Genomic DNA, 27,784 nt, shown 5'->3' with positions numbered 1-27,784 from the left:
GACACAAATGGTTCACTCTAGTCTGCTATCAACCGAGACTAGTTCCAGTGGCTAGTTTCATTGTGGACTTCCTCATCCCACTTGACTAGGTTGGGTGGCAAAGGCAGCTCGTTCTCCTTTACTGCTCGTGCCACATTTTCCACTCCTTTTGACTTCGTGCGTCAACTCTTGAGCATAACACTCCCTAGCTAGGATCTGTTCACCTCAAATTTCCCCCACTTTTGGGTAGGTGGTAAGTGGAGGTCACAGCCTTCAGACTATTCAGGGTGATGCATCCTAGTATCGCATTGTACGAGGACGGAGCCTTGACTACTAGGAAATCTACCATGGTGGCTGCAGTTCTTGGGGCTTTCCCGGCTAGCACAGATAGTGTGAAGCCTTTGAGTGGTACAGGCGTCAAGCACAACCGGTCGAGGCTGATTCCCATCCTGACGAACGCTTCCCATAAAAGGATGTCTGACTAGCTTCCATTGTCAACCAGAATCCTTCGAGTGGTGAAGTTCACTATATGAATCATCACCACCAATGCATCATCATGTGGGTGAAGGATTCCTTCTTCATCCTTCTTGCTGAAGCTTATCATGACTACCCTGGCTGACCGTTGGGTCTTGGGCGGGACTTTGCCCGTCGTCGTGAAGATCTCCTCATAGCGTCCTCTTCTAGCGTGTGCTCTTCAAGCCAATGAGGTGGTCCCTCCCCTAGCATATTCTCCCTCGATTGTCCAAATTCCCCCGAGCAGCCCTTCTACTCTCAGAGGGCTCCTGCCAGGTGGTTTGGTACTGTTCTTAGCGGTCCTTGACCAATACCCTGGGCTCTACAGGTCCCCTTCTCACCTTATCCTCAAGGCATAGGAATCCTTAGCGCTGTGCCGGTCAGTCATATGGTAGTTGTAGTACTGACATCCCACTGTTTCTCACCCTAGATTCCTTTATGGGCTCAATTCCTTGTCCCCTTCTACTGCTAGGCTGGAGTGTGCCTAGTGCCCATTTTGTAGCCGCGCAAAGGCTTCACCCTTCTTTCTTAACTCGGTGGCCCCTTTCTTTTCTCGCTCACGACCACGATTCCCTTCTGCCCGGTCACCCTGAGGTTTGCATGTTCCATCTCAGATCGTCGTGGGGCAGTCAGGGCCTCTAAAGTGTCCTCCACGTTAATCAATCTGTCCAATGTCCGCTGAGCTATTTCCATCTTGAAGGGGTTCCTGGGCCCAACTCCACCCAAGAGGGCGGCCAGAGTAATCTTCTACTCTTGATCGTCATTGGACATTTGCTCCCGATTGAAGCCAATGAGATATGAGTTTAGGTTCTCTTAGTCTCATTGCTTCACTGTTAGGAGGTAGGTGGCTGGTTGTCTCCTTTTCCAGCTTGCCAAGAACTGTGTCATGAATAGTCGCACCAGCTTGTCAAAGCTCACAATGGTCCCAGTTGACAGGGATTCGAACCAGGTTCAAGCCACCCTCTTTTAGCTTTAGGGGAAAGGCTTGGTAGGCCACCTCCTTGGGAAAGTCGTTCAAGGTCATGTGGGCCTAAATGTGTACAGATGCTCCAGGGGATCTTTAGTTCCGTCTTATAGCTCCATCTAGGGGACTTGAAACTTTGGCGATAGGGGCACCATCATTACTCCAGTGCTGTAGGGTAGGTTCATGTTGCTGAGTAGTTGGTCGATGGTGGACAGTGCACCTACTTGCTTGGCTATTTTCGCGTACTTGTCACCCAGTTCCCACAGCTCGAGGTGCATCATGCACCTCTCTTCGTCCACCAAAGCACTTGCCTGGTCGAGCGAAATAGATGCAGCTAGGGAAAAGAAAAGTATCCCACAGATGGCACCAATGTTGATGTCGTGTTTCACAGCCCAAGCAGTTCCACGAAGATCGACACGTTCGACACCTACAAGAAGAGCAAATAGTGCACTCCAGTAGAGCCTGCAAATTGTCTGATGCTAAAGTTAGTCGAGAGTTCTTAGGTGAATGAAGTGTTGAAGTGAAAAAGAAATTAGACCTTCCTCCATGGGTGAGATCAGGGTATTTATATCTAGCTTGGGGTCTGTTGTCAAGGGAGATCGTGGGATGTCAAGTCGTGTCCAGATCAAACTTGCCACCTCCCTACTATTGTGGCATAGTGCCATGCTGAGGTCGCATCTTCCCAAGGGCACACCATCGTGTATTTGTGTCTCCTGACATACCTTAAATGCAACATGTCCCTAGCTGGGTGCACCCATGTACCTTTTGTTAGGTCTTGGTTCCCCAACATGGCCTTAGGTGATCAGGGCCTGCAATGGGCTTCACAACCACCTTAGGGTTTCGACCCAAGGGCCCTTCTAATGGTTAGGAATATTATAGGGGTGGGCCGAGTCTCTCCTACCTCGAGTCCCCGTGTTTACCTTTAAGTGGGCCTTGATCTTGGCTGTTGTTGGTCCCCCAACGTACTTGGTCTAGGGATAGATTAGGCCGCTGGGCTTGGGCCCTTTTCCACTTACACTAACATTTCTAGGTATTTATATAATTTCGTTTGTGCGGTTTGATTAGTGAGATGAGATGAGATATTTTTAAATGAAAGTTGAATAAAATATTATAAGAATTACAAAGTTCATGAATGATGACAAAATAAATAATTGAGGTTGTTTTTCACAATTCTTTTCAAAAACAAAACATGAATATTTTAAAAGCTAACCTCGTTTCATTTTCTTTTTATGCAAAGTCTTCTATAGGAACCTCGCTTACGTAGACTTCTTAGAATTTCATCACAACAACGCTAGGGAGATATCAATCGTCAGCTATAGAAAATCATGTAACTTGGGTAAATCTCCAATTGAACCGATACCTCATATTTACACCTAGAATACATATTTTAATTCCTCAAGGCCTAAAATTCTCTTAACAAAAAAATAAAATCATTTTCTAAATTCCCCAATATCCACAAAAGTTCTCCAACTATTAAAGTAAATGACCAATATCATATAATTTTCATTGCTTCCCACAATGGTTACAAGTAACTATATGTTCTTCATGACCACAATCAGACACTCTGAAGTGATCCCATACCTCAAACCTATTCTTGGGGTAAAACGGAAGGCAGTAGGAGTGTCCTTTTTTTTTCAAGAAGAGGATAGTACCCCAATTTTATTTATAGTCTTTACTTATGATGGAGGAATACCATGTTTACAACCAAAACACCTTAATAAGACGGAGTAGAGCAAAACAAAGAAAAAAGCACCTGCATACAAAGCTAAACAGCCTGGTTAAGGTAAAGACAGGACAAAGTATGAGGACAATAAACCTGTGGGAAGCTGCTATCTACATCGAATAATTTGCAACCCAGCTTGGTCCATTTGAATAACTCCCAAGATGTCTTTCGGGAGACTATGTTTATTAGCAAAGAAAATGTTATTATCATTAGTCTTGAACTTAGCTAATCTGTCAGCTACGTGATTCATTTCCCTTCAACTTAGCCTCATGCCAGTACATGTGACTCTTCCAAGGGACTTGGTCATCTTTTTCCCACCACTTGACCACAAGCTTAGAATCAGTTTCGACTTCAATATGCATAATATTCCTCTAAACACAAAACTTAATGCCATCCGAGAGGGCCCTAACCTCAGCATTATTAATGGAGCTTATGCCATTAAATTTGACAAAGGCAAAAATCATGTGACCATCAGCATTTCTAGGGATACATCCTCCTTCACTCCTAGGATTCCCTAGGTTGCTTCCATCAACATTGAGTTTGGCATATCCCTGAGCTGGTCACATCCATTTCAAAAGTTGAGTTGTCTTTTGCTTGATAGGCATTTCCATTAGTCCAAGTTGTTTCAAAATCACACCTTTTGAGCATTTGATAAAAGGTTTATTCATTTTGTTGTGAAGGGTTTGAGATATGAAAATTGACTTTAAAGCACACCTGCTCCTAGTTTTCAAATATCCTCTCCATGCAAGCTATACATCTGTAGAGCCATAAGAACCAACTGATCAAAGAAGGAAGGATACCAATCACTACACTAAGCTAAGATATCGCCTAAACTTTGGATAACCATTGTTGTATTTCTCCACCCCATGTATGAGTTGGCCGTAAATAACCCAAGGCTGACTCAAAAAAATTCCAAACAAAAGTGGGAACTTCTCCCAAAAGAAGTGAGTGATCCAAAGATTCACGAGCAGCCACTTTACAACATTCACATTTAGAGGCTAGACACATATTCAACTTCATAATATTCTTGTCAAAAGGTAAGCTTTTATACACGCATTTCCACATAAATGTAGAAATCTTACCAGGAAGTAATCTATGCCAGATTTATGCCCACGATACTTTGACACTTTGATTATGGGTGATTTGCCAAGTTGACGAGGTGGAGAATTTACCATTTTGTTTGGCTCTCCAAATAGGAATATCGGCACCCAAGGCAATGTTGATTTTTTTTATATTTCAGCTCTTGACATAGAGAATTCCCCACTAGCTCCCGAATTCTCTCCCAATTTGCTCCCGTATTGGGATATAGATTCGCTATAGATAAAGAGGGATCAGTAATTTCTGAGAGTTCACCCAGAATTCCAAAAGAGGTCCAATCCTCAAACCAAAAAAATATCTTGCCTTCATTGATGATCCAACTCACACCTATAAGAACAAGTTTCACCAACAGTTTTAAAGCTATCCATAAATGAGACTTGTGAGAGCATGAGCTTAGAAGAAGGGATGATGTTGAGCTTTTATACTTGGCTCGGAAAAAAAACTTCACAAAGAGAATCTCCATACAAAAATTGCCAGATAAATTTCATATGAAGGACTTTTTTCATATCTTCCAATTTCCGAATACCAAGCCCACCTTCATCCGTAGGTCTGCAAACTTTATCCCATGCCACCCACTTCTTTTTCTTCTTACCATCCTTGCTATGAAATCAACAAACATCTTATTTAACTTGTGAAAAACACTTCAAGGCATATTCAACACAGCTAAGAGGTGAATAGATATACTAGACAACACATGCTTCAATAAAACAAGTCTACCCCGCTTAGAGAGTATGGCTCCTTTCCATGTTATTAATTTCTTTTGCACTTTATGAATTAAAACTTCAACACAAGAGGCACCTGTGCTACCTGTACAAATTGGGCAACCAAGTATAAACAAGGGAACGATCCTTCATGAAAATCAATAGTATGGAGCCTAATTGTCTCACAGGAAGGGGAAGCATGTTTGGCGAAATGCATAGAAGATTTGTTATGATTTACCTTTCGACCAGAAATATGCTCATACAACTGTAAGGTATCCATACATGCCTTTAAAGAGTTTTTGGACCCATGCATCAAAATCATGAGATCATCCGCATAAAGAAGATGAGAAACACGAGGGCAATCATTGTGGGTTTTATAATTAATCATCTTGCCATCAGTAGCACTCTTTTTAATCAAATGACTCAGCACTTCTTCAATAATGATAAATAAATAAGGTGACAAAAGGGTTCCCTTGTCTCAACCCTAGTGAAGATGGAAAGTACCCTTTACTAGTGACATTCATCAGGATGAAGAAATAGGGAGTAGTGATGCAGTTTGAGATTAGTTGTTGCCAATGTGTAGAAAAACCCACCACTTGTAAGGCTTCCAAAATAAAACACCATTCAAGCCGATCATAAGCTTTGGCCATATCCACCTTAATCATTATATTGCCACCCTGAAAGCTATTGTGGTACTGGTCATTTTGGACAAGATGTAGATGTGAACATATGAGTATTTATGCCTTCACATTGCATGATTAAAGAACTAGAATACAATACACAAACAAACCTCTACGGTTAATACAAACAAATTGGGGCATGTTGGGGATTTGTACAGTTAAATTTCACCAAAAGCACAATAGACAAATATTAACACAAATTGGGGCTGTGTAAATCACTAAAATAGCCCCACAGGTTAATCGTTCAAAACATCCCTAGAAAAATAGTCCCAAAAACACAATACATAAATATTAACTCAAATTGGGGCTGCTAGAAATTTATAATAACCACTCTTGAGGCTGTTTTAGTGATTTACCTTCAGGTTAATCATTCAAAATAGCCCCAAATTTTGCATCAAACTAGTATAGAAACATCCCCAAACCACAACATAAACAAAAAAAAAAAAAAAAAACTCCAAAACTAAGTATAATCATAGTTTAATCATTCAAATCATCCCAACAAAAATAGGCCCAAAATCACAAAGATGAAATATTAGCTCAAATATTAACTCCCCCACATGTTTAGGTTAATCATTCAAACTTTGGGTTTATAGTATATAGCGTGACTAAAATAAGTAATAGGATTTTGGTGTGACTAAAATAATAGAATTTGAGATGAAGAATAAAAAATATTGTTAGTACTGGCACATGTTAAGAAACACCACTTTGGTTAGTATGTTTCCCTAGCCAATCCGTAAAACTAAGAACAAAAAATCAGCATCATAAAATGAAATGAAAAACTCAACTAATTAAAAATGTACTTTCTTATCTCATTTCATGTCGAAATTGTCTTGGATTATTCTAATTTGTGTCCATTTTAAATGCTTGTTCTTTTGAACTGTCTAATAAATCATTCTGTATATAATGTCTGTTGACCTATTTCTACAATATCATAAAATGTGCTATAAATAATAATTAGAAATTAATGTTTCATTGGGCACATGGCTTAATCCATTTTATTTAACATATTATAAGGATATTTATACTTTAATTTGGAGGCCAATCATCCCAATTAAACCCTTGAGTTATATGTAAAGAAATCAACCCTATTAACTTCTACTGATCTACTCGAGTTAACTCAACATAATAACAATAACAACAACAACAACAATGATATTGATCATAATAGTAATAATAATATATATTTATGGCAATAATGCTTCATATATATATATTAATCATGTCAGTGGCTGGTATTCTTACGTGAAGACCACACAAATTATCCACTTCTCATTTTCTTATTTATGTATCAATTTCTACCAAAAAAAGATCATGTAGATATATATATATATATATATATATATATATATATATATATGTATATATATATATTAATCATTCAAAACAGCCCAAAAATATGTTGCATGTTGAAATTTGAGAATCACAAAGACATCATGTGGAGAAATACATAGCCCCAAAGAAGTTAAATTATACCAACATATTCAATTACATAAAAGCAACCAAAATCAGTCATATATATCAACCAAACTCGAAAGAGGCCACTCCACATAAATCAGTCATAGAATATCAACCAAAATTATTCACATAACATGCAATAAACCAAAATCAAAGCCAAATCAATAAGGGGCAGTGTAGGGACTTATAGTGGCGAGTGTGGTAAATGAAAATTTGTTTCTATCAGAAGCCAAATTTGGAAATAACCATACCAAAAATCAGAAATCAACTAGGGTTCTGGAGTCCAAACGGATGCATCAAACTCAATAGGATCAAGGCACTTACCGACGTCAATGGGTAGTGATTGAGGATGCAACTGAGAGTGGATGACGGGTTGGAGACTACATGAATTTACAAGGGTTTAGAAGGGTTGGATGGCAAGGGGGAGTCGAGGGATTACGTCTACACGGTGGGGGAAGTGATCAAGGGGCAACCGACAATGACAAGCTTTAACTTGGTCCATTTTATTTTATGTTAAAAAATCCATTTATTTAGATGCTTTTATTCTCTTCAAGAATAAAAGTTGGTTTTAAACTCAGTGTATTTCCCTTGCAATTATTTTGATTCTTTATTTCTATCTGTCTTTTATTTTAGTTGGATTTATCTTCACCATTGGATCTAGGTTAGGAACCCCAAAATGTAGGGCCTAGATTAATTCCCCCAAAGGCCCTAATTCTCACATTTTCCTCTCTTCTCTCTCCCTTCACCATGCGTCGCCCACCCCTTCCGTGTAGCTCGTGATCTCTCACCTTACCATAAGCACCCGTCCCCTTCGATGACCTCACAACCTCAGACCGCCACCGTTGTGCCTTGACGATGACTAGCCCTTTCTCCTTCACTGCCTCACCTCATCCCATTGATCCCTCTCTCACGCTTCCCTGATTTCTCTTCCTCTCTTTTTCAACAACCCATCACACCACGCCTCCTCAGTTGGCAGTGCCACCTACATCCACTGGCCCAGCAGCCCACCATTGTGCACACAACCCCTATGTCTCTCTCTCTCTCTCTCTCTCTCTCTCTCTCTCTGAGCCTTTGCCACCACCAGTAACCAACAAACCACACAACCATTAGCCCCTCCTGCCACCACACCAGGCCATGACCACCCCTCTCCATCTCCCTTCCTAATCTACTTAGCCATGGCCGCACCACCTAGGCCCTATGACCAACCATTGTAACCTAGCCCATTCTTGCACATCTATAGCCACCGTACCATGAGACCACTGGGTAGCAAGTGATGCACATCAATTTCATCCCCTAATTTATGGTATAGTTTCTGTCCCTTTGCATCCAAAATATTTGTGAAGTTGATATAGTGTTGTGAAATGTGCTCTGTGTTGTGATTGAGTATTGTGAAATGTGCTATGTTGTGAACTTTGCACAGAGTTGTTTGTGATGTGGTTGTGTAATAGAAATGATGGACATTATTGTATAGTTGTGTTGTGGCTATAAGCAATGTGAAGTGAGGGGGTTGTTGTATAGCTGTGATGTAGTTGGTGATATGGCAGAATGTTATGAAGTGTTGGGATTAAATGCAAAGTTGTTATGTGAAGTTGTGATGTGGTTGTTCTTTGTGAAGTGTTGGGATGGTTACGTAGTTGTGAAATGTGTTTTGTGGTTGTGAATTGGAAATGTGAAGTTGGTATTTTGTATATGTGTCGTATGAAGTGATGGGATTTGATATGGATCACTATGCAGCTTGTGAAGTGGTTAGATGCCATGTAAAGTGATGGGATGTTGTGTAGTTTGCGATGTGGTGTATGTTGTGTATGTCGTGTGAAGTGTTGGTTAAATTATATAGTTTGGACATGTTGTATACAATGATGTGTTGGTTGGGATTGTATTAGCTGGTAGGAAGCTTGGAAGCATGTAGGCATTTGGTAGCCTATATGTTGATCTTAGGTGATAAAAAGGTAGGGTACATGTGTAAACTGGTTAAACGCATGTGCAGGATAGATTTACCATATGTAATGGATAGTCTGTCTTAAACATGAGTACGTGATGTTTAAGCCTCAAGGTTGGCTAAAAGTTGTGTATTATGCATGGTTTAGGTTACAATGAAGTATTGATTAGATTATACATGAATGAATGAAGGGATGCATGTATTAACTAGGATTGAGTTGTATAACTTGGTCGATTCAATCTATATATTGGAATGGATTGTTTGGTAGAAAGAGTGTGATGGAGATGGAAGTGATAATGTGTCTTGACCTTTAAAATGAATAATGGAGGTTCACTTTAAAGGATAAAAACTTGAAGTAGAATATTATGTGTTGGAAATGTGACCACAAGTAGGTCCCAAGCTATGGGTTTGAGAATTTATTGGTGGGTGATAAAGGAAATTATGGAGGATGAACTTGGATAGTAGAGTATTTCTAAGTTAAGGAAGTCCAAGTCAAGAGTAGTTTATGCATTTTCTAAGTTTTGCTGCTTATGCACTTGAGGAAAGGAATAATATAAATTTATATATGCATGTAGGTTACCATCTAGCACACACATGATTGGACTACATGAAATGAAAATAGCATAGAAGCTAGGTAAGTATTATGTTCATACATTTCTGGAGTTTTCTAAATGTTATGAAAATGAAAATGAAAAGCTTTTATGAAAAATGTTCTTTTATGCAATGAAAGAAAATGAAATGATGTTTTATGAAAGTATGCTAAGTATAAAAGTTTAAAAGTATATGTATGTCAATGCCTTCTTTGGAGCTCCTATTTATGCACCCAAAGTAATAGTTGTATGCATGTGAATGAATGTTATATGTAGTAGCTATTGTCTTTATTTTCCATGAAATGATTTGTTGAGGTTTGTGCTTAATGTTAAGAAATGATGTTTAAATGATGCGATGAAAGTGTATTTAAATGACGCTATGAAATGAATTTTAAATGATGCTAAGAAATGATGTTCAAGGGATGCTATGAAATGATGCTTAAATGATAATGTTCATGCTTATGCTTTTAAATGATGTTTATGAAATGAAATTGACTGTTTATGAAATGGAAATTGACTGATGAAAGGAATGAATGAAAAATAAATGACTGAAAGGAATGACTAAATGAAAAGAAATGAAAGAATTGGAATGAAAGTTTTAATGTATGAAAATACGTAACGGCTATGACTAAATGAATGAATGACGGTACCAATAGACTGGGAAGATTACCATTCCTGGTAAGTAATGCTAGTAATGCACCTACTGCTACCTTCTTACTGAATGAGATTCCTAACCCGTGACCACGTGTGAAATCTATGTCCAAAAGACTCCTAACCCCAATACATGGGACATAACAATGTGTACAAGTTAGAGGAAAAGTGAAAAGAGTAATTGAATATACGAGTCATTTAGTTCTTTATGAATGAATATATGAGATGTAGGAAATGTTTTATGAGAAAAAAGAAAAATCTTTTTAAAGAAAAATCCCACATTGTAAAGTTTTTATGAGAAAAAAGAAAAATCTTTTTAAATGAAATGACTACTTTTAGGTAAAGTATGTACATGAATGTCAAATGCATGCAAAATGAAAACCTATGTTAATATATTTTTATAATATAAAGTAATGCTTATTAAATATTCAACTCATTTTATTTCTATATATGCTCCCCCTTCTCATGAACAAAATTACGATCAACATGGTCCTTGGGAAGGGTGACCGAAGCTTAGGCACATTTAATATAATGTATGAAAGAATATTTTGTAAAAAGACTTTCAGTTTTATAATTTAATGATCTCCACTGTAAACTCTCATTTAATTTATAGAATATATTTTAATTTTAAACATAAAATTTTTTATTTCGGAAAAAGAAATGAAAAAGTTTTAAAATGTTCAGTAAAGTCCCACTAAAAGGACGACATCATATCTATATATTGGATTTCAGTTAGACCTCATCATCATTCACACTCATAAAATTTGTCCAAAATTTCTAAAACATTTTGAGGAATGATGAAAACTGGAAAATGATCACAAGTTTATATTGATGAGGAATTTAATGATTTATAAAAAATAAAAGTAAATAAAAAATTATCTTTTAGTTTATATTGAGAAAGACATTATTTACCAAATAAATTAAATTTTGTACGAATGTAATGATCCGTATTTAGATTTTGATTGGTATGTAACGAGAAAATTGATAACATTAATTAATATTATTGAACTGCACGTGAAGTTGAAACGAGAGAGAGAGAGAGAGAGAGAGAGAGAGAGAGAGAGAGATTCCGGTGAATGGTTGTGAGTTGCTAGTCTGTCGTGTATTCTTAGACTTTCCGAGAAATTTCTCAGTTTGGAATTATCATGGCACACGGCGTTGAAACTACGTACAGTTCGTGGCGGAAAGTGGTAAAAAATTAGGCCGCCTCTATGGCCGCCATGCATTATGTCAGTCAATAAACGTGAATATTGAATAATATCTCATCCAATTTCATACATCTAAATATATCTAAATATATCTATAAAATCTATCTAAATATCTTAAATCAATACTTTTTACATATCAACTCAGATCATTATAAATCAATTTAGAATACATACACAATCTTAGTTATAGTCAAATCATATTTAGAGCATGTTTAAGTAATAAGTTAAAATGATAATTATGTGAATAATAATAAAAAGGTCTGTAAATAGTAATGAAATAATTTGAATTAAGATATTTTATTAAATTTTGAAAAAGAAGAAAAAATTTTAAATAAAAATACTATAAAGTTATAATATTATTAAAATATTAATTTTTTAATATTATTTTTGTTTTGTATTTATAAAAATTTTATTATTGTTTGTATTTTGATTGAAAATTTGAAAAAATTATAATAATTAGATAATGATTAAATAAATTAAAAAGTTAAAGATATGAAATTGAAAAGTAGCTATTTTTTTTTTAAGAAAATGACGATATTTCAATTTTATTAATAATCTTTATTTCTGATTCTGATAAATAAAAATCATAATTACAACTATAATATTTAGGAGTTACAAATAAGTATAAATCCAAATTCAGGTATAAAAAAATATTATTATAATCACCCTAATTATTGGTCAGAGTTGAACTATCGATATTAATGACAAATTAATAAAAACTGACGAACATATTTGCATTTAAACAGTCAATTTGATTAAATTAAAACAAAACATTAAATAAAGCAAACATGTACGAATATGCTATCTCGAATGACGTGTAATCCAATTTGGACTATTCAAAGAGCGCCCAAATTGAATACTTTAAGAGAAATATTTTTTGCAGTCGAGAAATATAGTCGGCGTGCAGTCGTGGAAAAAAAAATAAATTAATACGGGACCTATATAAAAAAAAATTATTTTTATAATTTTTTTTATTCATGTAGGTCCCTCTGAATATAAAATAATTTTTTTATAATTTTTTTTTATTCATTCCGTACAGCCGATTGCACACCGACTATATTTCCCGACTGTATCTAACAAAGCCCGAATTGCTAGGGTGTCGTCATGTATTCTTAAACTTTGCGCACAATTTCTCAGTTTGGACTTATCATGGCACATGGCGTTCAAACTACAGTACGTAGTGGAAAATGGTATAGAAATTAAGCCGCCGCCACCATGCATTATATAGTCAATAAACGTCAATATTGAAGTATATCTGATTTTGCTTCGTACATTTAAATATATCTAATAGGCTCACAAAACTCATTCATACATATATTTTAAATCATTATTATTCATATATTAACTTAGAACAGTTAAAATTAACTCAAAATCCATACACAGCCTTAATCATAGTCAAATCATAGTTATAGCTTGTTCCAGTAACAAAATAAAATGAAAATTTTGTAAATAGAAGTAAAAGAATTTGTAAATAGTAATGAAACAATTTGAATTAAGATATCTTATTGGGTTTTGGAAAAGAGAAAATTTTATTAAAATATTATTTTTTTAATATTACTTTTGTTTTATGACTTATAAAAACTCTATTATTGTTTGTATTTTGATTGAAAATTTTAAATAGTTATAATAATCAGATAATGATTAAATGAATTAAAAAGTTAAAAATATGAAATTGGGAAGTGACTATTTTTTTTTTTTTTAAAAAGAAGAGGACGATCCTCTAATTTAATTAATAGATCTTATTTCTGACGAATAAAAATAGTGATTACAACCATAATACCCAGGGGTTACAGATAAACATAACTCCAAACCAGGTATAAAAAACATTATTATAATTACTCTAATTATTACACAGAATTGAACTATCGATATTAATGACAAATTAATAAAAACTGGCAAACATACTTGCATAAAAACAGTCAATTTGATTAAATTAAAAACAAAACATTAAAGAAAGCAAACATGTACGAATATGCTATCTACATCAAATAACGTGTAATCCAACTTGGTCTATTCGGAGAGCGCCCAAATTGAATACTTCAATTATTGAATTGCAGGTTGAGACGTGAGAGAAGGGAGGAGAGAGAGATTCGGAGGAATGGTTGTGAATTGCTAGTGTGTCGATCGTGTATTCTCAGTTTGGAATTATCATGGCACATGGCGTTCAAACTACAGTACGTAGTGGAAAATGGTATAGAAATTAAGCCGCCTCTATGGCCACCATGCATTATATTAGTCAATAAACGTCAATATTGAAGTATATCTGATTCTGCTTCATAAATTTAAATATAGGCTCACAAAACCCACTCATACGTGCATCTTAAATCATTATTATTCATATATTAACTTAGAACATTGAAAATCAACTTAGAATCCATGCGCAGTCAAATCATAGTTAGGGCTTGTTCCAGTAATAAAATAAAATGTGAATTTTGTAAATAAAAGTAAAAGGATTTGTGAATAGTAGTGAAACAATTTGAATTAAGATATTTTATTAGATTTTGGAAATGAGAAAATCTTAAACAAAAATATTATAAAGTTAAGATATTATTAGAATATTATTTTTTTAAAATTATTTTTGTTTTATAAGTTAGAAAAATTCTATTTTTTTTGTATTTTATTTTAGAAATTTAGAAAAGTTGTAAATGATGATTAAAGGAAAAAAGTTAAATATTTGACATTTGAAAGTGACTATGTTTGAATAATATTTGAGAAAAAATAATGAAAGATTTTGAAATAATATGATATCATCCCACTTTCCAAATTAGCCCTTAATGTCACATAAAATAAAACAGACAAAATTATAATAATGATTAAAAAACTTATGTATATAATTTATCTTATACACGATCAAGCATCTACTTGGATTACGATAACCTTTTCTAAGAGAAGGTCCAAAACTCTCATCACATTTTACCGACAATTTATATCCAGTAATATTTGATTATTTGATGATGGGGTACATTTTAATTGACGAATAATGATATATTTATTATCCTCTTATTACTTGTTTATTGTTTTGTTTTTATTTTTTTTTTATTTTTTTTGTTTATTTAATAATTAGTGAAGTGATTATTAATAAAGTTGTATATTTTTTTTATTTGTTTTAATGATTAAGAATGTTAAAAAAATACTTAAAATAAAATAATAATAACAAATAAGAATTTCTAATACATTAAAGTAGTAGAGGAGTGATAAACGAATAATAAGTGTATATCATCCTTTAATTGACTGTCATTTGGTTTATATTGAAGCCAGAAAATCGATGACATTAATTATATATTGAACTGCACGTGAAGTACGTTGAACGAGAGAGAGAGAGAGAGATTCCGATGAATGGTTGTGAATTAATGCTAGTCTGTCGTGTATTCTTAAAACATGAATACAGTTCATGGTACATGGCGATGAAAGAACTTGAAACTACAGTTCGAAGTGGAAAGATATTTTCATGTGTTAAGCATATATGAAAGATATTTTCCGATGAGGTGAAAAGATATTCCCTGCGTTATTTAATTATCACTTTTTCATTTTATTTGGGGGTGGTTGGAAATATATTTTCTACGAGGGCAATAAGTCTTGTGGTGGTGGCCTCTATCTATTCAATTCCGTGTGCTAATTGAAGTACTTAAATGACTTAAATGCCATTCGCATTTTGGCACTAGCTAGGACATCATTCTGGCACATGCGCACACACCTATGCTCTATTTATATGCCCTTCTCACCGCAACCTCTATCCACAACCACAACCAAAACGGAAATTATATATACTCTTTCAATATCACTCATCAAGTACCTTTAATATGACTTCTATCATGGCCAGCATCTTTGCCTGTTTGCTTCTCTTTATCTTCTTTCTATTATGGAAGAGCATAGCCCAAAAGACTGCACCTCAAAGCACACTTCCACCAGAAGTTGGTGGTGCATTGCCCATTATCGGCCACCTCCACCTATTAGCAAAGCCAAAACCTGCTCATATAATCCTGGGTTATATGGCTGACAAGTATGGACCAATCTTTACCATCAAGTTGGGCATGCATAAAGCTATAGTGGTTAGCAATTCAGAGATAGCGAAAGAGTGTTTTACTACCAAAGACAAAGTCTTTGCCAACCGCCCAAAAGCTATGGCAACAGAACTCATGGGCTATAACTATGCCTTATTCGGTTTGAGCCCTTATGGTCCCTATTGGCGTGAAGTTCGAAGAATAGTCACTCTTGAATTCCTTTCAAATCAACGCGTTGAGATGTTCAAGCACATCGGAGAGTCAGAGGTAAACACAGCTATAAAAGAAACATATAAACTCCTGGTTAATGACAACAAGCTCATTTTGGTGGAGATGAATGGCTGGTTTGGCAAGATCATGCTAAACACTGTGTTTAGGATGGTTGTAGGGAAGCGATTTGCTTGGGCTGCCACCGAGGATGAGGATACAGGAAATGATCTTCAGTACCAAAAGGTATTGAAAGATAGTTTCATTTTGTTTGGAAAGTTTGTTGTGTCAGATGCCTTACCATATCTAAGGTGGTTGGACTTGGGTGGGGACGGAAGGGCCATGAAGAAAATTGCAAGAGAAATCGATCATGTGCTTAAAGGTTTGCTAGAAGAACATAAACAGAGAAATCTCTCGAGTGAGGTGAAGAATGGACCCCAGGACTTTATGGATGTGATGCTATCCTTTGTCAAAGATAACACAGAAATTACAAATTTTGATGCTGATACAATCACCAAAGCTACTTGCCTGGTAAGATCATTAATTATTGTTTTGTTAGCCAAGATGATTAATCAATTATCCACTAGTCACAACTAGTATCATATGCATTGCCATTCCTAAGATCAGTTTAAGGTTATAACTTGCTCATATTCTGGTAGTATCACATAAAGAAAAGGATCCCACTAGAAGAAAATAGCATTAATAGGATTAGTAATTTCTTTAGCACTTGAAAGTGTGATTGCTTCTCTCTACCTTTAATGTTTAAGCATATTGTTAGTTTTGTATATTAAAAGTAGCAATTTGTGACTATTCAATTTTAGAAATCCAAGTCCATGATCTCAAGCTCCATATAGGTACATATGCACTTCCTAATACTAGATACTCGCCCACTTGACAATGTCCTTAAAGGGATATTCTTATTGATCTCTAATTTTACCACTTTTGTAGAACCTTATCTTAGGGGGCTCAGATACAACAGCTGTGACTATGACATGGGCTCTCTCTCTACTTCTTAACAATCGAGAGGCTCTAAAGAAAGTCCAACAAGAACTAGACCTCCAAGTTGGCAAGGAAAGGCAAGTGAAGGATTCAGACATACCAAACCTAGCCTATCTCCAAGCTGTCATCAAAGAAACAATGCGCTTATACCCTGCTGGCCCACTTTCTGTGCCACACGAGTCTAGTGAAGATTGTACTTTGGCTGGTTACCATGTCCCAGCAGGCACACGTCTTCTTGTTAATCTATCAAAGATCCATCGAGACCCACAGGTGTGGCAAGATCCAACAGAGTTTCGTCCAGAAAGATTCCTTACTACCCATAAAAATTTCAATATTAGGGGTCAGAATTTTGAATTGATACCATTTGGTAGTGGTAGAAGAATTTGCCCTGGAATCTCGCTTGGGTTACAACTGGTTCAACTCACCCTTGCTTCCTTCTTACATGCTTTTGACATTTCAACTCCATCAGCTGAACCAATAGACATGGTTGAGAAACCTGGAATTGCCTCCATTAAAGCAACACCACTTGAAATCCATCTCACTCCACGCCTTCTTGAACAAGTATATCATGTATAGTACTTCCACAACGTTCGGAGAGAGGCCTAAAGCCAAATCCCAAGTATCAGGGATGAGGTTGGACATGAAGATCTCGTATGAATGCGGCATGGACTAGGTCATTACGTGAAGATCTCGTATGCTTGCTTTGTGGATTGGGTCGTTGGCAGTTAGAGTGATGTTTATTTTTCTGCATGTTTATTCTGTTAGTAAGTGTGTTATGCTTTCTGTTACTATGTGTTCTTGTACGTGTGTTGTGTTTCAATTACTAGTTATTAGTAGTTTCATGTTGTCTTTTATTTTGACATTCTTGTACATGGTCTTGCTTATTTAAGCAGCCAAGAATTATCAATGAAAAGGCAAAAAGCAAGTTATCCAAATTGTGGTACATTCTTACCCGATGAGAATATTTCTTGTAAGTGTTCGTAGTTAATCTGAAATGACTGGCCTCATAGTCAGGTTTAATGGGAACCAACAAAGAACGCATTGAACATTTGGACTCTAGGCTCGGTGCATTGCAAGAGGGGTTACACCAAATGGAGCACGGTATGACTAATAAACTTCACCATTTGGAGGAAACACTCAATCACCTCTCAAATGTTTTGCTCTCATATAACGAGTCCTCAAGCCATGGTTGTCACAATCAAGATAACCAAGATTAGAGGCTGACAGATTGTCTCCTCCAAAACCGCAAAGCTAGAATTTTCGAGGTTCTCAGGAGATAACCCAATGGAATGGTTTAACCGTGTGAACTACTTCTTTGAGTACCAGGGCACTACTGAAACCAGAAGGTGCCCATGGTAGCTTACCATCTAGGAAGGGAGGCCAACCAGTGATGGCAATGGATTCGCAGGACATTCTAGAAAGAGGGACAAGAGTTCTTGGGAGAAATTTGAAGAGAAACTCTGGGCTCACTTTGGACCATTAGAGTTTGAGCATTTTGACGAGGCTCTTTCACGGGTGAGGCAGCTCAGGACATTGAGAGAATATTAGTACCAGTTTGAGAAGCTTGGAAATAGGGTCCATGGATGGACGTAGAAGGCATTGGTGGGGACATTCATGGGTGGCTTGAAGACTAAAATTGCAAATGGAATTTGGATATTTAAACTGCAATCCCTCAAGGATGCCATTAACTTGGCACGAATGAGAGACGAACAACTCATATGACAGTGGAGGTTTGTGTGGCTACCACCTGCAAGAGCTCCTCTAACTCTTCCACAAGCCACTCGTGTAGCTCCTGCTACACCTACGGCCCCAATTAGAAGTTTATCATGGGAGGAGATGCAAAGGAGAAGAGTGCAAGGCCTATGTTTTAACTGCAATGAATGCTTCACAGCTAGGCATAGATGCCAAAAACTTCAGTTATTACTCTTGGAGGGACATGTAGGTGTAGATAACATGGTTTGTGAGGACATTACTGATCAAAAAACATTAGAGGCTAACCAAGGTGGAGATACGGGAGAGATGCAAGAACCTAAACTTGAGCCCAAAATCACATTACACGCATTGATGAGATGGACTGCTCCTAGAACAATGCGTATGACAGCAAGGATGGGCTCTCATGAAGTAATGGTGTTGATCAAAAGTGGGTCAACACATAAATTCATCAACGATTGCTTGGCAAGCATGCTAGGTTTGCCGGTGGTACCAACGGAAATGTTTACTATTCGAGTTGCTAATGGCAAGTAGTTGAAGTGTCAAGGGCGTTTTGATAAGGTAGTGGTGAATTTACAAGGCACTGAGTTTTACCTCACCGTTTTCTCTCTGCCATTATTAGGTCTTGATCTAGTGCTTGGCATTCAATGGTTGGAAATGTTGAGTTCTATGGTTTGTAATTGGAAGCAATTAACTATGGAATTCATCTAGGATAATCAAGCCCAAAGGCTGCAAGGAATAGGAAAGCAAGCCACTCAAGAAGCTACATTAAAAGAAATATAAAAGGATTGTTGATGAGGCCATGCATTGTTTGTAGTAAGCTTCCCACCAACCATAGAAACCGTATCATAGAGTTCAACATATGATGTGAAGTAGCAAGACATGTAGCAGGTATTGTAGAAATACGATGACATGTTCCAGGAACCCTCGTGTGTACCACCTATGACTGAGGTAGATCACTGCATCACACTTAAAGAGGGCACCAAGCCGATTAATGTAATCCCCTACCCATATGCCCATTTTCAAAAAGAAGAGATCGAAAGGTAGGTTTAAGAGATGCTGAACTCTGAGCTTATTCATCTAAGCACCAGTCCATTTTATTTGCATGTACTTCTAGTGAAGGAAAAAGATGGAAGTTGGCGATTTTGCACGAACTACTGGACGCTTAATGGTGCCACCATCAAGGATTGTTTCCCCATTCCAATGGTGGGTTACATGCTGGATGAATTATATGGTGCCTTTTATTTCACAAAGCTGGATTTGCAGGTCGGATATCTTCAAGAAAGAGTAAATCGTCCCAATATTTCTAAGACTGCTTTTCATACTCATAATGGCCATTATGAATATCTCGTAATGCCTTTTGGCCTTTGCAATGCACCCTCTACATTGCAGGCCATCATGAACTCTATATTTCGACCTTAGATTCGAAAGTTCATTTTGGTTTTCTTCGATAATATGCTCATAAGTAGTCCAACTTGGGATAAGCATGTGATGCACGTTGAACACACTTTGGAGGTTTTGAGGTAGCGTAAATTTTTTGCCAAGGCAATCAAGTGCATATTTGGCCAACAAGAATTGGAGTCCTTGGGGCATATTACCACACCTCAAGGGGTGAAGGTTGATGACTAGAAAATTGCGGCCATGGTAGCATGGCCACATCCAACTAATATTTCTGAATTAAGTGGTTTTTTAGGCTTAACAGGATATTACGGGATGTTCATTCAAAATTATGGCATCATCGCTCGACCACTTACCAACTTACTCGAAAGGGAAGTTCATATGGCATAAAGAAGCCGAAACAACATTCTCGGCTCTTAAGCAAGCAATGACCACCACTCCCATTTTGGCTATGCCTAACTTCAATGATTTCTATACCATTGAAACCAATGCCTCAGGAGAAGGGATTGGCATAGTCTTAACTCAAGGAGGCAAGCCCATTGCCTTTATGAGCCACACACTGGGAATCACAAAAAAATCCTAGTCAACCTATGTCAAGGAGATGCATGCAATTGTAGAGGCCATATGCTTGTGGCGACCTTATTTACTAGGAAGGAAATTTTCCATCCAAATAGACTAGTGTAGCCTGAAGTATTTTTTAGAGCAACATGTGGTGACACCTGAGCAACAGAAGTGGGTAGCCAAATTATAGGCTACGACTATGAGATTACTTATCATCTAGGCTGTGGAAACTTAGTTGCAGACACCCTCTCATGCAAGCCTAATATTCTAGTTCTTCATCATCTACATGTGCCCTCTGTAACCATGAGGGATGAGATTAAAGGTGCCTACAAAGGGGATTCTTATATCCAATCTGTAGATCAGATGGCCAAGGCTCAACCCGAGAGGCAATATTCTCAGCGCCAAGGACTCTTTTCATTCAAAGGAAGAGTGGCTATTCCTTTTCACAACGCGCTAAGGACCAAGCTAATGCATGAGTCTCATGACACAAAAATTCGAGGGCACTCTGAAGTATTGTGGACATTCAAGAGGCTGGCTCAACAATTTTATTGGCCTAAAATGCACCAAGCAGTCCAAGACTACGTCTAGCAATGTGAAGTATGCCAAAAAATGAAGTCCGAGACACTCCCTCCTACTGGACTCATGCAACCTTTGCCCATTCCTTGCCAAGTTTGGGACAATATCACTCTCGACATTGTTGAAAGCTTGCCTACATCCCACGACAAGGACACAATTTTGGTAGTTGTCAATAGGTTAAGTAAACTGGCACATTTCTTAACTTTAACTCATCCTTTTATTGCTAAAGGTGTGGCTGCAAAATTTGTTGAAGGGGTTATCAAATTACATGGCCTTCCCAGATCGATCATTAGTGATCGAGAAATATTATTTATTAGCCGATTTTGGCAAGAATTCTTCCAAATGTTAAGTACTAAGTTAAAACTCAGCTTCACCTATCATCTACAAATCGACGGACAGACAGAAGTGATCAATCATTGTGTAGAGCAATATCTTTGATGCTTTTTTCATCAATGGCCATGCAAATGGAGCAGCTACATTCCATGGGCAGAGCTGTGGTATAATACGACGTACCATGTATATATCTATAGGGATGCATAGTGGCTTATGTTTTGTGCATGAAGCGGACTAGAGTCTCGTGTCTCGAGACGAGTTGTTGCACCAACTTAAGGCTAATTTGGATACTTCCATTAATCACATGAAGCAGATAGTGGATCAAAAGAGGCAAGATTGGACTTTCAAAGTGGGTAATATGGTGTTTCTTAAGTGGCATCTTTACCGATAGCAATCGGTTTTCAAACGTGCCCACCAGAAGCTTGCCATTCGATTTTACGGGCCGTATCCAATGATACATAAAATTGGAGCAGCTGCTTATAAACTTCAACTACTGGAAGGAGGTTGCATTCATCCTGTTTTCCACTTTTCACTGCTAAAAAAAATCTTGGGAGACTTGGTGGTGCCTTCTTAAGAACTTCTGCGAATGACCGATGAAGGTGCAGTTATATTGGAACCTAAACAAATACTGGACACTCGTTGGGTCAAACGGGGAAGTAAATTTGAAGAAGAATGATTGGTCCAGTGGAAGTGTCTACCAGTAGAGGAGGCCACGTAGGAGACAACCAAGTCATTGCTTGTACAATTTCCATCTGTGGACCTTGAGGACAAGGGTCCACTTGGGGGGGGCGGGGGGGAGTATTGTTAGGCCACATCATTTGGAGATAGGCCTAAAGCCAGATCCCAAGTATCAAGGAGGAGGGTGGATGTGAAGAGCTCGTATGCATGCTTCGTGGACTGGGTCATTGGCAGTTGGAGTGATATTTATTTTTCTGCATGTTTATTCTGTTAGTAGGTGCGTTATGCTTTCAGTGTTATGCTTTCGTACTACTTGTCTTTGTACATATGTTGTGATTTGGTTACTAACTACTAGCAGTTTCATGTTGTCTTTTATTTTGGAATTCTTGTACCTGGCTTTACTTATTTAAGCAGCCAAGAATTATCAATGAAAAGGCAGAAACCAAGTTATCCAAATTGTGTGCATTCTCACCCGAAGAGAATATTTCCTATAAGTGTTCATAGTTAATCTAAAATGGGACCTATCAAGTACTTAGTACTTGAATATTAAATCATTTGTAACAACTAGGATACATATTGTTTAACTAGGAATGCATTCTAGTGATGCATATATATATATATATATATATATATATCTTTTGGATTCAATATTTGGATCTAATAAAAAAACGTATCTTTGGGACTTGAGAAGACTCTAAAGAATAATAATTATGTTCACTTTATAGATAATATTCTTGAGAGTATTATTACATGTAGTCGTGAAGTGCATAAGCGCCACATAATCATTTTGAAAAGGACTTTGATCAATTGTTGGAATATACAAAGCCACATAGAGAGATTGGAATTAAAATCCCGAGAAGCCAAGCAAAGGGATTTATTTATAGCTAGTTGACAGTTAAGTTAGTTAAAAGAATGAGATGAATAGATGTAAATTATTGGACAATGTGGCAACCATTGTATACTCTTTATGTGTATAAATGTAGTCATTGTATAGACTAATGAACTACAAAGTTCCTATCATAATGAGAATTATTCAGTCTTTCCCCTGCTACTTTCTCTTTCAAGTTCTCTATTTCTAGTTTGAAGTTTTTAAAGAATTTTACATGGTATCATCATGTATAAAGATTCCAATGCTTTCTTGATTCTTTTCTTGCAAATTCTTTGTTTCTTTCTTCTGCTTCTATGGCAAATTCCTCTCCCCCTTTGGGAAATCCTTCTAATGATTCCTCAAGTTTTTACTACTTGCATCCATCTGATAAACCTGGAGCACTTCTAGTTTCTGAAATCTTCACTGGTGAGAATTATGTTGCATGGAATCGATCTATTTCCATTGCCCTCACTGTGAAGAGCATGATTGCCTTTATTGATGGAAGCTTGACTCAATCCAGTCTTGATAATCCTAGACTATGAGTTGCTTGTTTGAGAGCAAATAATCTGGTCTTATCTTGATTGATGAATTCCATTGCCAAAGAAATTCGTGCAAGTCTCTTATATTTCACAAGTACATTTGATATTTAGGAAGAACTCAAAACAAGATATCTTTGAAGTAATGGTCCATGAGACTTTACTTTAAAGAAGTCTCTTAGCTCCATTTCTCAAGGATCCAAATCTATTACTAAATACTTAAGTGATTTCAAGACCCTTTGGGATGAGTATATCAGCTATCGGCCCATTCCAAGCTGTTAATGTGGAATTCTTGATAGATGTTCATGTGACATCTTAAAGAATCATATAGAAATGCAACAATGTGACTATGTGATGAAATTTCTGATTGGCCTGCATGATTCTTATTCAATGATGCAAAGCCAGTTACTTCTTCCATCTCCACTGCCATCCATGAGCAAAATTTTTTCTTTATTATTGCAAGAAGAAGGCCAAAGATCTTTGACAAATGTTGTTGGCATTCTCCCTGATTCACATGCCATGATTGCTTCACAACCACAGAGACAAACTCCAACAAATGGTGTTTGATTCACAAAAACAAAAGGCAAAGTAGATGTGATTTTTTCTCACTATGGATACTCAGGTCACCTGCATACAAATGTTTTCAACACATTGGTTGATGCAAGGGGATCCGAGACAGATGATGCTGAGCTATCAAATTGTACCTTGATAGCGCTGAGATACCATGAGTTGACAGATCAGCGCAAAGGCGGGAATTGATTTTGATATGTTCCTCATTGGGGCCGTTTTGAGTGCGTTTCAGTCTTTTAGCCATAACTTTGGCTACGGGTGTCGGAATCGCACATAAGATCCCAATTCGGAAAGCTCTTTTCGGCGGCACACTATCCACATTGAGTATGGCTCCATGTGCCTTTTTTTGACCTCAAATTCTGCTATTTTTCCTTCCAAATCACTAGTTTTAGTTATTTTTTACTATTTATGGTAATATTTTGCTTGTCAGTTAGGAAGTCATTTTAAATCCGATTTGGGCCGGATTTTTTTACAGATTGCATATTTTATTTCAAATTTCAATTTAGAGTGATTTTCAAGATTTTGCTATTTTTGAAAAAATTGGGATAAACACAATTTTTGGCTTTAATAGTCCGGCTTGTGGACTGATTTTCAAGGATTGCTTGATTTTATAATATTCCGTTAAACCCTATAGACTTTTCTCTCTGATTTTTGGGTGATTTTTCTCCTGTGAATCATTTATTGGAACTAGCCTGCAGGATAATCGCTACTCTGTCCGATGTCAGTTATCCACCTGGATGGAAGGGTCCATAAGGCAAAAAATCTATTCCTACACAATTGGAGGTGTAAATTCACGGTTGCCATTGCAAACAATGCTTCTTCTTTGGAGTCGAATTCAAATTTTCCAAATATATTTTCTCAAGAACAAATTCAAAAGCTGCTAACCCTTACTAATAGTCTATCCAGTTCACATATTAATCCCAATTCAAGAGCTAACACTGCTTCTACCTCAGGTAATCCCTTTTCTTATAATACTATTTTATCTTCTAATAATCATTCTTCATGGAGACTTGATACTAGGGCAACAAATCATATAATCTGTTCTTCTCATTTCTTCAACTCGATTCATTTACGTACTAAACCATCTCTAACTCATCTACCAGATGGCCAATCGGTTCCTATTGTGTTCACTGGAGACGTCACTTTCTGTTCTGATATAACCTTACATAATGCTTTTTATGTTCCTTCTTTCAATGTTAATATCATTTCTGCTTCAAGGTTAACTAAAGAAAACTCTATTTGATTGTTCTTCTGTCAATCCAAATGTGTTCTGTAGGACCTCAACAACTAGAAGATGATTGGGCTTCTTGAAGTAAAGTCTAGACTATATCACTTACAAAAGTCTTCTACTAAAGCAAAGAGTGAAGTACCTAATTCAATCAATTCACCTATTTCTTTAGCCAACAATTGTAATATCAATTATGATATTTGGCATTTGCGATTAGGACACATCCCGCCTGCAAGACTACAAATCATTAGTGCATTAGATCCTATTGTACAAGTTACTAACAATCACATCTGTGAAATTTGTCCATTAGCTAAACAAAAGAAACTACCATTCCCTATATCAAATAGTCATTCAAATAAAGCATTTAAATTGATCCACATATGGGGTCCCTTTTCTGCTACATCATATTTTGCTGCAATTACTTTCTAATAGCTGTAGATGATTACACTCGTTTCACTTGGCTCTATCTCATGAAAGCTAAAACAGATACTGGTACTATTCTCACCAATTTTGTTGCTTATGTTCATACTCAATTCAACACAACCAATCAAATTCTTAGGACATACAATGGACAAGAGTTTAAAATGCCTACCTTTTATCAAGAACATGGCATAATTTATCAACTGTCTTGTGTTGAAACACCTAAGCAACATAGTAGGGTTGAAAGAAAGCATCAACACCCATTAAATGTAGCTAGAGCATTGCTTTTTTAATCCAAATTACCTCTTTCTTACTGGACTAATTGTGTATTAACTACTACACATATCATCAATCGAACTCCTTCATTTACCCTAAAAAATCAAACACCACAATTTCTTTTGTTTCAAAAACTATCAAATTATAATTATCTTAAGGTATTTGGTTGCTTGTGTTTTGCTAGCACAATCACCAATCATCGAAACAAATTTCAACCAAGAGCCTCAAAGTGTCTTTTCCTGGGTTATCTATCAAACATCAAAGGTTATAAAGTTCTTGATCTTCTCACTCTTAAAACCTTTGTATCCAGGAATGTGGTTTTTCATGAATCCATATTTCCTTCTATACCAAACACTGTCTGTCTTTCCTAATTTTCTTCATTTCTATGACTCAAAAAAATCTAATATGCCATTTACTCAACGATCTTCTGATACACCTACTTATATATCTTCCAATACATCTTCTGATATGCCTCAACAACCTGCTTCCGCAAATTTCCAAATTGAAAATCTTAGAAGGTCTGAAAGAATCAAGCATCCTCTTGCATATTTACAGGACTTGTACTATGATAGAATGACTTAGACAACTTCAGTACCTCAAGCATCTCTCAGTTGTAGTTCTCCTTTTTCCTCCGGTAAGCCTTACTCCATATTGCATTTTCTCTCTAATTCCCAATTATCTTCTCAATATAAAGCCTTTGTTTCTACTATGTCTTCCACCTTTGAACCCAAAACCTTTAAACAAGCCATCTCCCAACCTCAATGGCAAACTGCTATGGCATAAGAAATCAAAGCTCTTGAATTAAACAAAACTTGGGAACTTACTATTTTACCTCCAAATATGACTACAGTAGGTTGTAAATGGGTTTATCATGTCAAATTCAAAATTGATGGCAGAGTCGAGAGGTATAAGCTAGACTAGTAACAAAGGGATACACTCAACAAGAAGGTTTTGATTTTTTTGATACCTATTCCCCTGTTGTAAAAATGACAACTGTAAGAGTTTTACTTGTTATTGCTGCAATAAAACATTGGCACTTGCATCAACTAGATGTAAACAATGTTTTTTTGCATGGAGACCTCAATGAAGAAGTTTATATGTAGTTGCCACTAGGGTATTCATCCATAATGACCCTCGAGTATGCAAACTTAAGAAGAGTCTTTACAGTTTGAAACAGGCCTCAAAACAGTGGTTTGGATTCTTCTTTGATTCAATTTGGTTTTACTCACGGCAAATTAGATTCATCTCAGGTTTTATAATTTTGCTCATTTATGTTGATGATGTTATTCTAGCTTCTGATAACGTTGATCAGATCAATCTCATAAAGAAATTTTTGCATGATTTCTTTACCATTAAGGATCTAGGAGAATTAAAATACTTCTTGGGTATAAAAGTGGCTAGATTAGCCAAGGGTATCACACTGTGTCAAAGGAAGTATGCCCTCAATATTTTGGAAGACAATGGCTTTTCTGATTGCAAATGAGTAGCCTTTGCTATGGAATCAACTATAAAGCTAAGTGCAAATGATTCTTCTTCTCCTTTACTTGATCCTACCTCATACAAAAGACTTGTTGGTCGATTATTGTATCTCACCATAACCAAACTTGATTTAGCTTACTCGGTTCAAGCCTTAAGTTAGTTTATGGCTACTCCTAGCACCATACATCTTCAAGTTGCTAAGAGAGTACTTTGATATATCAAAGCTATACCAGGTCAAGGGATTCTCTTATCTGCAACATCTCCCTTACATTTAAAAGCATGTTCTGATAGTGATTGTGGGTGGCTGCCTAGATACTAGAAGTAGTGTCACTAGTTTCAAAGCTTTTATAGGAGATTCTCTTATCTCATGGAAATCAAAGAAGCAACCTACTGTTAGCAGATCATCTGTTGAATTTGAATACAGGGCTTTGGCATCTACAACT

General features: G+C 36.6%; 1 protein-coding gene across 1 annotated transcript; it reads left to right on the top strand.

Annotated features, from left to right (window-relative positions):
- The first annotated feature begins 15,224 nt into the window (after positions 1-15,224).
- LOC122295818 (cytochrome P450 CYP82D47-like) lies at positions 15,225-17,643 on the top strand. The gene is made up of 2 exons (XM_043105075.1): positions 15,225-16,240; positions 16,658-17,643. The coding sequence occupies exons 1-2, from the start codon at positions 15,302-15,304 to the stop codon at positions 17,282-17,284; spliced, it is 1,566 nt and encodes a 521-aa protein (XP_042961009.1). The 5' UTR covers positions 15,225-15,301; the 3' UTR covers positions 17,285-17,643.
- The last annotated feature ends 10,141 nt before the right edge of the window (positions 17,644-27,784 follow it).

This window comes from Carya illinoinensis, chromosome 15 (genome assembly GCF_018687715.1).
Source record: "Carya illinoinensis cultivar Pawnee chromosome 15, C.illinoinensisPawnee_v1, whole genome shotgun sequence".
NCBI lineage: Eukaryota > Viridiplantae > Streptophyta > Magnoliopsida > Fagales > Juglandaceae > Carya > Carya illinoinensis.
The sequence above is the reverse complement of the archived record's forward strand: the minus strand, read 5'-3'. Positions and strand labels throughout refer to the sequence as shown.

What these genes read in the sequence shown, in the direction of transcription:
- LOC122295818 (XM_043105075.1), top strand. Translation starts at nt 15,302, where the DNA reads ATGACTTCTATCATGGCCAGCATCTTTGCCTGTTTGCTTCTCTTTATC. An exon ending in TCACCAAAGCTACTTGCCTG is followed by an intron (nt 16,241 to 16,657) that starts GTAAGATCATTA and finishes CCACTTTTGTAG; the next exon opens with AACCTTATCTTAGGGGGCTC.